The sequence below is a fragment of the Myotis nattereri genome (genome assembly GCF_964212035.1).
Source record: "Myotis nattereri genome assembly, chromosome: 11".
NCBI lineage: Eukaryota > Metazoa > Chordata > Mammalia > Chiroptera > Vespertilionidae > Myotis > Myotis nattereri.
The window spans coordinates 6,031,305-6,042,835 of NC_138086.1; the positions used below are offsets into that span (position 1 = coordinate 6,031,305).

General features: G+C 49.9%; 1 protein-coding gene across 1 annotated transcript in view; it reads left to right on the forward strand.

The window, feature by feature from the left end:
* The window catches only part of RHEB (Ras homolog, mTORC1 binding), a 46,269-nt gene extending 42,190 nt beyond the window's left edge, over positions 1 to 4,079 (forward strand). Inside the window, exon 8 of the mRNA XM_081101716.1 lies at positions 2,286 to 4,079. Within this exon, the coding sequence (XP_080957842.1) occupies positions 2,286 to 2,378 (93 nt within the window). The 3' untranslated portion in view covers positions 2,379 to 4,079. The remainder of the gene's footprint in view (positions 1 to 2,285) is intronic.
* The last annotated feature ends 7,452 nt before the right edge of the window (positions 4,080 to 11,531 follow it).

Below are 11,531 nucleotides of genomic sequence, written 5' to 3' on the forward strand. Positions count from 1 at the left end.
GGTGGCGAACTGCTTTCCAAGACCCAGATAAAAGGTGAGTGTGCTGCCGACGTAGGCAGACACGCGCTGAGATCAGGTGTTCCCATTGCTCACTGTCTGGGGCTGCTCTCGCACCGTCATCATCAGGCCTGAAGTGAACCCTTTAAAGCAAAAGGACTGTTACACCCAAGTTAGGTGCATGCATTGGAGACATGCGTGTCCTTGGGAAGCAGGTCCTGAGCAGATCCCTCACTGGCATTCTAGATGGTTCTCACTCTGTCATGTCGTGGGACACTCCTGCTTACATCCTCTGTGAATGTGCAGGAGATGATGAGAGAGCCCTAAGCCTAGTGAAGGTCTCCAAGTCAGGTGGGGAGAAACTGAGTAATCCTAATCCCTGACATAGAGCTGGAGTGATTCTAATCCCCACACATACTGGAATGCTTACTACTGTTTGTGTGGTAGGGACAGAAATCTGTCTAGTGTGCACTCGCACACCCACACCCAAGTGGTCATGTGACCAGAGACCAGTTCCTGTAAACTGATCAAAATTTTATTGATAGATTTTCAGATAATTTGTATTACTTGCCAAAAATCCAATATTTCAAAAAAAACTTTCCTAGGCAGAGTTCAGTTTCATTGATAACATCATGGTAGTAAAAATTGCCAAGTCTGTGAGAATACTGCATTTTAACTGTTAATGGAGTCTGGGACGTTTGCAGTTTGTTTTATTTACCATGGAGGCCTTCGGCTATAGTTCAACAATTTGATGAAAGAGAATATTTTTTGACAATCAGATTACATGGATTACTAAACTGTAAGATTTATCTAGAAAGCCCGGTCCCAGACACACTATTTTCTTGGTAAAAGTTTGGCAAGTGTCATTCCCAACATTTTTCTGTGCATTATTTTCAGAATGAAATAAATAGCTTGTTTGTATAACCATGGGACGTGAGGGGGGTGAGTCTGGAGGAGGAGGGGAGGGTTGCTGAACCAGTTAGACAGGAGGGCTGGGCCTGTGGCTGGCTTTGGCTTGACCAGGAGTCCTGCTTCCTACCAGTCGGAGAGAAGGGACCAGAGTAGATGAGCCCATAGGGTACCTGACGGTCTCTCTGGATGTCGATTCTGTTTTTCTGGTGAAATATAAAACAGTCACCACGGAATGGGGAGGCTTTAGGAATTCAGAGGAAAGGGAAGGCATGAAACCTTCATCTGGGGGAATGACTGAATGAGGGACATGAGCTGGGCTGCTGGGTGGCATCGAGGGTCCACTGCATTCACGGTCCTGGCGGTGACAGCTGTCGCAGCGTGTTCCCAGACTGCACTGGGTGTGTGGTGCAGGCTATTGGCAGAGAAGGGAGTCCACGTCCACGAGCACGATGGTGGACTGTGGAGTCTGCTGGCCCCAGGAGGAAAGTGAACGAGAAAGTGGCTAAGGGACAGGGAGAAGGTGGTCGGATCGGGGAGGCAGGTCCCTGTGGGACCGAGGATTGTTGAGTTGAGGCTATTGAAAGTGGAAAGGACGGTGAGGTGGTGGGAGACTTAACATTGGGTGGCTGCTGCGGTGACGAGATCTAGGACTGCCCCCGAGGCTTTTGAGAACGGGTTTCTTTCATCATCACAGTGAGCACACTTACAGGACAGGCACTGGCGGTCCTCAGCGCTGTTCAGCATAAGGGAGGGTTCCCTGTCCAAAGGGGCAGTGCTCCTCCTGTGAGGGGCTGGGGGGCTCTGGGAGGCCAGGCTGCTGGGTCTGCAGACAGTGAAGGAAGGGGAAGTGGCTCAGAAGGATCGGGCTCAAAGGTGAAAAATGCCCTCTCGTGGCATAAGTGTCAACACAGGTTTAAGGGAGTGGGAGGAAAACAGGTTCGGAGGAAGGGCAGCAAGAATGAGGGTTTGCCCGGCCTTAGGCCCCGGGGTGCCAGGAAAGAGGGAACATGGCCCTGGGAAGCAGTGTCGGAGGGAAAGGACAGACCTCAGGGAGGTGGCTAGGCTGGTGCTGGACCTGGAAATCCAGAGGCACCGGGGGGGAGGGCTGGGCTGGAGCCGACCCCTCCCTGTGGTGAAAGCAGGATCAGAAGCACGAGAGAAGATTAGTTCTGGTCTCAGGTCAGGTGGGAGGAGGTGCAGTGGGGAGGAAGGAAGACCAGTCTCCGGGTTGTGGGGTGGCCGTGGCCTCTGCGCCTGTGCCTGCAGCTGGGGGGCGGACGGACAGCAGGCCTTCTCCAGTCCTGGCAGCAGCGGTAAGAGTGAGTCTCAGGCTTCCGCTGTAAAGCCAACACAGTCACGTTTTATTTCTTTTTCAGACTGCTGTTGATGTTTTCAGAAGGATAATTTTGGAGGCAGAAAAAATTGATGGGGCCGCTTCACAAGGAAAGTCTTCCTGCTCGGTGATGTAATTCTGCTGCGGGCCCGAGGCCACTGGGACCCGCCCGGAGACGCAAACTGCCCGTCATCCTCGAAGATAAACTCTGCTTCGTTTTCCTTCTGTTAACCTGAAAGATTTATTTGGGTCAGAGCTTTTTCCCACCTGCCCCCCTTTCAGATTATGTTGAACTCTGACTATCCTTCTGAGTTCACTTCCACTTTCAAATTTTAAGCAATCATATTTTCAATTTATATATTGTATTTCTTAATAATATTATGACCAAGAATTTTATCGGCATTAATTTTTAAGTGTAGTTTGATGTTTAAAATAATGTAATCATCAAAGATGCATATTGTTACACTACTATTAACTAGGCTTCCATATATCAGTGTTTATTTCATTGTGTTAAATGTATACTTGTAAATAAAATAGCTGCAAACCTTAATCCCTCGCGCTACTTAGTGTGGCTTTTAAAGAAAACCATGTCGGTGAGGGCTCCTTCCCAGCCCCCAGGAAGGCTCAGGTTGGATTCCAGGAACTGGTGGAGGATGTGGCCACAGGCGGAGGCCAGCGGGGCCCACTGGGTGGCAGTGACGGTGGGGGCAGACTGCCGGAACTGGGGAGGGGTCTCTGTTCACTAAAGCTGAGCGGTCTTGGGGGTCTGTGAGGGAGTCACTCCCAGTAATGGCTGTTCTCTCTCCACCCTCAGAGGCCCCCATCCCAGCCTTGACTGGAGGGCTTCCTGCAGTGGGGGCTGTGGCGGTTACTTGGCAAAGCCTTCTCGCCCAACTGCTTATCTCAGCTGCATGAAGGAAAGAGATGTTAGAGACACTTATTATCCCTCCTTTTTTAAATATATTACTGATTTCAGAGAGAAACATCAATGAGAGCGAATCAATTGGCTCCCTCCTGCACGCCCCCTACTGAGGATAAAGCCTGCAACCCAGGCATGTGCCCTCGACCAGAGTCGAACCTGGGACCCTTCAGTATGCAAGCCAATGCTCTATCCACTGAGCCAAACTGGCTAGGGCTATTGTCCCTCCTTATGCTTAGCTTGATGTCCATGGCAGATGGGATCTAATTTACTTCGTTATTTTTATTTTTCAATTACGGTTGATATACATTATGTTAATTTCAGGTGTCCACCCAGTGACTAACCATTGCATAACTTACTAAGTGATCACCCGCCTGGTGACTCTCGCACCCTCTGACACCACACATGCTATTAGAATACCATGGGCTCTATTCCCAGTGTTGTGCTTTACGTCCCATGCAGACAGCATCTGACCTAGAGCATAGATATTTGCCTGTCACCATCCCCAAACCTCCAGTAGTTTAAAGAACGGGGACTATTGCCCAGTAAGTGGGGTGTGGGGGGGCTTCGTGAACCTTCTCCAGGCCCAGCCGCACGCCTCCCGCCCGCTCGGAGGCACAGCTGAAGAAGAGCGGGTCTGATGTGGCAGCTCCCACTCACTGGAAGTCGGTTCAAGCCCAGCTGTGCGTTAAGTGCCCGTCCCAGTTAAATTTCACAGGGCATTGCTATCATTAGGAAATGTTACTAACAAAGTGTACTTTTGCTTTGTGACTAATTTTTTAATGAAAAATTGCTTTTAGAATATGCCATTATTTTGGATCGTTTAAGTATTTGTCTCGTCATTCCAGGATGAAATTGGAGCTTTAGGACACCTCCACCAAATACTTTTTAAATAAAATAAATTTTGACAATATAGTATCATGACTTGTTAACAGGGCTTGTTCTTAGGCCTGATGTTAGGACTCGGTGCTCAGTGTATGGACCACAGTGACTCCGGGCCGGGTCACCGTCAGCCTTCTCTGAAGCTGTCTGTGGGCGTGCACTTCGGCGGGCCATGCACCTGGAAACAGGTCACTGCACAGGGAGGGCCTCCAGGGCTGGCTCTCCTGCTGGGCGGCAGTGTGACATCCTGTGTGTGTCCGTTCACATGTTTTCTGAGCACCTACTATGTGCTGGACACTGTTCTAAGTGCCAAACACAACAGGAATCTGAACCCTTGCAGAGCTTGCATTTGACCCCAAACCTGGGGACATGGGAGCAGGTTCTTCCTTGACCTGCTCACCTGCGCCAACTGTTGGGTCCGAGCCCCTCTACAAGGAACTGGGCCTCCGACAGAGGAGACGTGAGACGTGGTAGGTATGGAAGACAGTCTTTGTGGTAGCCAAGTAGCCATTGGACAAAGTAGCTCTTCAAAGGAGTCTCACACAGTAGCCGCTGCTAACACAGCAGCCATGGCAAACACAGGAGCCATACCAAGCAGCTGCTGTACACATAGCCCTACATAAAAGCAGCCTCCAGCACAGGAGCTACACAAACACAGTAGCCCGACCAAGCAGCCGGGCACCGGCCGGCCAGTAATACATCTTCCCCATAACACAGCCCTGTGCTGGCTAGTCAGTGGCAACTTACATACAAGCATAAACAAGCTCAGACAAGAGGCAATGTGCCAAATAGTTGGGGCTGCAGAAAGGCACGTCTGCGCCGTGTGTAGATTGTTGTGTCCTTGCTTTGCACCTGCGTATAGCAACTTAGCCTTGAACACCGTGATTAGGATTCCCACACTCAGATTGGCCTGGAACATCTGTTGTGCTCTGGACAAGGCCCCCACACTTAGATCGGCCTTGAGCATCTGGCCTACTCTGACCAGGGTTCCCACAGGACACTGCAGGGTAGGTCCATCCTGCTCCCCAGGGCAGCGATCCCGTCCACCGGACCGTTGGTTCACTCCCCTGATGGCCTGAGCTTGTTAGGTTCCGAGTGGCGGTGTAGCTCAGGACTTTCCGTGATGGGGTGCTCATTATCCCCCGCCCCCCGATGGTGGGGGTGGGGGTGGTACAACCTGTTGTGCGCTAGGGTTCTGTTCACTCATGTTCCCCCTGTGGAGAAGGTAGCGCCTTACCTACATGGAGGGACACTGCCTTAGCCCTGGTAGTAATTGGCCAAGGTCAACCAAATGCCTTCTGTGTCCGAGATGCAGCTAATGTATTTTCCGAGCTGAAGAAATTCTTGCAACGGCCAGGTTTGACTTAAATGTCTTGTTATTTAATACTGTATTTCATCACTTCTGAGCCTTTACCTCTTAACATTTTTGAAATTGAAATGAGTCTAAAATCAGTGACAAAGCATTGTGTCATAAAAGGTAATGCAGTCTTAAAATTTATTCAAGTTCTTTTTTTTTTTTAATATATTTTATTGATTTTTTACAGAGAGGAAGGGAGAGAGATAGAGAGCCAGAAACATCGATGAGAGAGAAACATCGATCAGCTGCCTCCTGCACATCTCCCACTGGGGATGTGCCCGCAACCCAGGCACATGCCCCTGACCGGAATCGAACCCGGGACCCTTCAGTCCGCAGGCCGACGCTCTATCCACTGAGCCAAACCGGTTTCGGCTATTCAAGTTCTTTAAGTGCAAATATAAAACTAGACATTTAGAACTATGTCACAAATCATAATAAATGCAAATTACACAAATTTAAATTAATGTGGTGAGATTTTACTAAAACGGAATTATCTGTCCACTCTTACCTCTCGAGCCTGCCAGTCCCCGGCGTGTCACCAGGGCACTCTCGCCTGAATTGCTCATCACCCCCTTGTCACCAAATCCAATGGGTGCTTTCTGGTTTCTTCCTTGACCCTTCGCATTGCAGACAGGTGACAACTGCTTTTCTTTGGACGCCTGTTTCCCTGACAGCACAGCCCCCTGTCCTCCCAGCTCACTGTGTGTGTCCTCTAAACGGGCCCCTTTCCTATCCACCCCCTCCTTGATTTTATCCAGTCACATAGCTTTCACTACCTTGTTACTTGAACACCAATATTTGCCTCTCCTACCCTGACTTCTGTGGATTCCAGACTTACCTTGTCTTAATGCCTCATAGGCGTCTCCAATTTATTAGGAAATTGAATTCTTGATTTTCCTTGAAAACCTGGGCCTCCCCTAGACCCTGTCTCGGGAAAACACCATTGTCCGCCAGTTACTAAAGCTGGGGATTTGGGGCCGTTCTCTACCTCTTTCCTACACACTCCCCAGCCCATCCAGTCCAGCAAAGGCTAAGGCACTGTCTCCTGGACCGCGCTTGCCTCCGCCCACTTCGTCCGTCTCCACTGCACGCTGGTCTGTCATAGCTCACCCTCCAAAGTACTTACAAGTCAACTTGTTGAAAACACAGTCTTGTGTTACTCCCTGGCTGAGAGTCCTCTAATCATGTCCACAGCCAAGCTGCCTGTCCTCGAGGCCCCGCCTGAGCTGTGCTGCTTGACTCAACCTCACCTGCCAGCGAGGCCAGGCTCCCGTCACCCTGGGCCCGGTCGCTTCCCAGGAAAAAGCTCTTCCCCCGACACCCCCTTGCCGCCGCCCTCTGCCCAGGCTGCCCCTTCCCGAGGCTTCTCATCCGCCGGGGCTCCACGTGGGCTCCGCTCCGCGCACCTGTCAGAGCCCCGGGGTTGACCACAGCGCAGCATGTGTCACCACGGTCAGCTCGCTCCTTGTGCTGTGTGTACTGTTACTGGACTAGGTGTGACTACAGCAGAGACGGGGGCCTACCCGTGTGTCTCCACCTCCTTGGTTCCCCAGCTCCTAGCACAGGGCCTGTGAATATTGTAGAGACTTTCCAGAATACCATTGTAATTTCCTTGTAGTTTCATAGTCATAAATATATATTATTATCTATTTTCTTCGTGGTTGCCCTAGGAATTACAATTAACAACGCAGTTTGGGTAAATACCCTGTATGTAGTCCCATCCCCTCCACCTCATTTGTACTATTGTTTTACAAATTATATTTTTATATATTGCATTCCCATCAACAGACCTGCTATTGCTTTATGAAGTCTCCTTTTAAACCTAATAGGAGAGGAAATGTCACAATAAAAAAGACATGTATCCTGTCTTTTCTAGAAATCACCTGTTTCTTTTACTGGTGCTCTTCCCTTCACGTGGATTAGCAGCGGGCGGCAAACTCATTCGTCAGCAGAGCCAAATATCAACAGTACAACGATTGAAATTTCTTTTGAGAGCCAAAGTTTTTAAACTTAAACTGTATAGGTAGGTACACTGTTATTAACTTAATTAGGGTACTCCTAAGGCTTAGGAAGAGCCACACTCAAGGGGCCAAAGAGCCGCATGTGGCTCGCGAGCCGCAGTTTGCCGACCATGGGATTAGAGTTAGTCAAACCTCGTTTCTCGAACGTCTTCCATCTCAAACAATTCGGTTCATGACCAAGTTGTTCACACAAAAAAATGTCTCAGTTATCCACCAAAACTTCAGTTTTCAGCCTGACAACCCTTTCCTGCTGAAACCTCAGCAAGAGAGAAAGCTCTCTCAGGCAACAGGCAAAGGAGAGAATGCTTTTGCTGCTGGCGACGTAGATTTGCACAATTTTAGAACATAAAGAGACCATCAAGAGTGCTGATGTTGCTAAGGGTGTGAAAGTGCTCACAAAAGAACTATCACAGGCTATTGAATAGGAAAAAACAAAAGCAAAAACTGTTGATTGGATAAACAAATGAAAAGCAGTTAGCTGGTGACAGCATTTCAGAGGCAGTGATATGTGAAAAATTCCTTTAAGGCCAGTAGGGAGTGGTTCCATAAGTTTAAGAAAAGATGTGTTTGTTTATAAATTAAACAGGACATTAGACATGTGCTGTATATAAGAAAGGTTAAAGCAGGGAATCACTTGGGGGTCTGGAACGGATTAATGCATTTTACATCCTTTCTAATGGGAAAAATGATTCCGTTTTCGAATAAATCACTTCTCGAACAGCCTTCCGGAACAAATTAAGTTGGAGAAACGAGTTCCGCTGAAGTGTCTGGCATTCTCTGACTCAGCCTGCAGTAGTCCCTTCAGTGTTTCCTGTGGGACAAGCCTGCCAGCGGTGACTTCTCCGCCTCGCTCCCCTCTGCTCCTGGTGGCGGGCTTCCCAGCCCACCTTGCCCAGCCCAGCTCTGGACCCACCTTGTCCGAGTCTTCCATGAGCAGGTACATGAGAGGCGGGCGTGTGCTGCCTTTCAGGGCCCACCTTGGGAAGCTCACTTTCCAGCATTTTCTTGTTTGGGAAATAAAAAAGAAAAAAAGCTTTTTTTCTTAGTTTGTTGTCCCCACCTCCACCCCGACCCCCACCTCCCCCATGTCAAATAAATCTGGGCTAATTGCCTTCAAGGAAAAGGCAAGACAATTAAAGACAAGCCTTGTCGGTGGGGTTTTCCAGGGATCTGCCAGGCACTGCAGGGTTTTGGTTTTTCTATATATATTTTTAATTGATTTCAGAGAGGAAGGGAGAGAGAGAGCAAAACATCAATGATGAGAGAGAATCCTCAATCGGCTGCCTCCTGCGTGCCCCCTACTGGGGATCGAGCCTGCAAACCTGGGCATGTGCCCTGACCAGGAATCAAACCATGACCGCCTGGTTCATAGGTCGATGCTCAACCACTGAGCCACACTGACCAGGCATCACTGCAGGTTTTGACAATCCTCAGAGCAAAGGGCTTTGACGCACTCCAGCCTCACCTGGAGGGTTCCAGGGGCTGCTGAGGGGGCTCTGGCAAGAGGGCAGTGGCACGCCACCGAGCTAGTGCTGAGAGGAAGACTCACTGCAGCAATCCTTCAGTGCGCAGAGTTGTGGCAAAGTTGATTTCGGGGGACAGTTTTGGCAGCCTTCTCCCTGGGTTCTCAGAGGTCCTACTGCACTATTCCCGATGGTGTCTCTACAGTAGCCACCGGCCTGCTGATGGATGAGTAGGTGAACCTTTCCACGGGGCTGCGTTCGGGACACGTTCCGTGTCTGTCGCAGTGCGGTAGAAATTCCCCACAGTTCTCACAGGGCCGCGACTTCTTGAGTCCACCCATCGTTGTGGGCTCAGAACAAGGCAGGCGGCTGGGGGCCTCCCGCCATTGTCACTGCAAAGTGCCTGGGACTCGGGTGGCCCCAGTGCTGGGTTACCAGGTTACCAGGACCCAGGATGTGCAGTCGCTCCTGGATTGTTGTCTAAAGGAAAACAGGTTAACAACTGAAACAGGAATTTTTAGGGGTGAAAAGGCAGGTTTTAGGAAATATTAGAAATTAAGGGGACCATGAAGGAAGCACAGGGCTGCAGAGCAGCAGAAGGTACATTTCCATAGAATGAGGGAGCTGGGAACAGCAGGTCTATATTTACAAAATAAAGAGAAGGAAGCCCTTCATCCAGAAGGAGAAGAAGAAAGACCAAAGGGAATAGGAAAACTATAAGGAAGGAGGTGGGAGAACTTCACATGTCCCATGTGAGATTCAACCTTTGAGCCCAGGAGTTACTATAGTAACCAGTCCAGTGACCAATAAGAGGCCATATCAAGGCACCAGAATCTGCAGCCTTTATAAGCCACAGGGAAAAGGAACTCAGTGGGACCCTTTCCCCCTCCCCACGTGGGAGTCCGTTCTGTGGGGCTCTTTCCCTCTCCCCACATGAGAGTCTGTACTTGTTCTTCAATAAATCTCCACCTTTGCTAGACTACCCTCTGTCCGTGGATTCATTCTTCGACTCTGACCGACAAAGAATCCGGGTTCTAGTCCAAAAATTCACAACCTTGGACAGGTCTGGACTCCCAAGAAACTCTAGCTTCTGGGGACTGCAGCCCCAGCTGAGCAGTGTGCAGGCTGCCACCCTCTGTCGGGCCTGTCCGCCGTGTCTCCAGGAGCAATGAAGCTTGCAGAAGGCCTTGGCTGCCCTGGCAACGCCAGCTGAGGCTGCCACCAGGCCGTACCTGCAGGAAACCACCACCCCTTCCCCAGCAATGCTCAGAAAGTTCCAGCCCCACCCTCCCTCTTCTTCACCTCCCACAAGAAGGGAAAGATCTACATTAGGCACAAAAAAAGTTTACATTGAGCAAAATTTTTGTTACCTGTCCTATGTGGACAAAAGGGGCCACCTGCTGACCTGACAAGCTCAGGGGAGGCCTGCATGGTGGTCTTGCAAACTCAGAGACCTAAAGTCACCACAAAGGATGGTCTGAAATTAAACTTTAACTAAAAGCAGTTATGGTGGGCTGTTACGTACTAGGCCGATATCTTCACTGACAAGGTCAACCTGTACCTTAATTGAGCCTGTCTGTCTTTTTGCATCTATGATAACATACCCTTGAAATGTCTGGGTAACTTGTAACTTCCCTTTTTCTGGAGCCCCTGGGGCACAACCAAATGAGCTGGGCGCCAGGACAGAGACCACAAATTCCCTCGTTATCATGTTCATTGTTCCTGCACCCACCTAAGTATGTGTCCATCATTTTACTTTTTATCCAATCCCAGGGGTTTCCCTGCTTTGCTTTCTCCCTCCTCCTTAATCTATCACCAATGAATTTCATGTAACCCACCTACGTCCCTCTTTTGACTGCAAATGTATAAATACAGATGTAACCCTCCATTCTCCGGAGCACTATCTCAATTCGTTGAGGTTCTGCTTCCCGGCATATGTCGACAGTTTGGCTCAAATAAACTCACTAAAATTCTTTACCGGTTTCAATGTTTTTTTTTACGTTAACACCGAGAACGACCAGGGGACGTCTGCTCTGGAGTCAGAGCTGGAAAGAAGCTGAGAGCAGCTGACTCAGCGTCCCTGTTTTCAGAGGAGGGACCTGAGCCAGAGACCTACCAACTCTCAGCCTGATGCTGGCACTACACCACGTGCGAACGCAGCCCCTGAGCCTGACACCGATACCCACGGGGAGCCCTGAACAAACGGGGCTTCGGATTAAGACTCAGAACACGGCAGCTGTGGTCCCAGCTCTGCAGCTAAAGTGTGTCTTTGGGCAACTCCCTTCAACTCTAGTCTTGATTCCAGCGTCTGAGCCGGCCCTTTGCCAGGGACTGTTGTAATAGCCGCAAGTATGAGAGCCCTGGCTGCTCCCAGAGTCTATAAAATGCAGAGTCATAGTCCCGAGGATGGGGAGCTGAGCCAGGCCTGCAGTCCGAGGTCTTTCCCCTGATGTCAGGGTCCCCGCTGCTTTCTGAGCTGCCTGCGCCTGCGCAGCGGGCCTCCAGCGGCAGGCGGAATCCAGGTTGCTGCCTGTGCCACACCGCCCAGAGACGAGATGGAGACGCAAGAATTACCTCTCCAAGCAAGTTTATCAAATCCAAAAATAAAATATTTCGTTCTCGTCTGTCCCAAGGCGTCAAGAACATG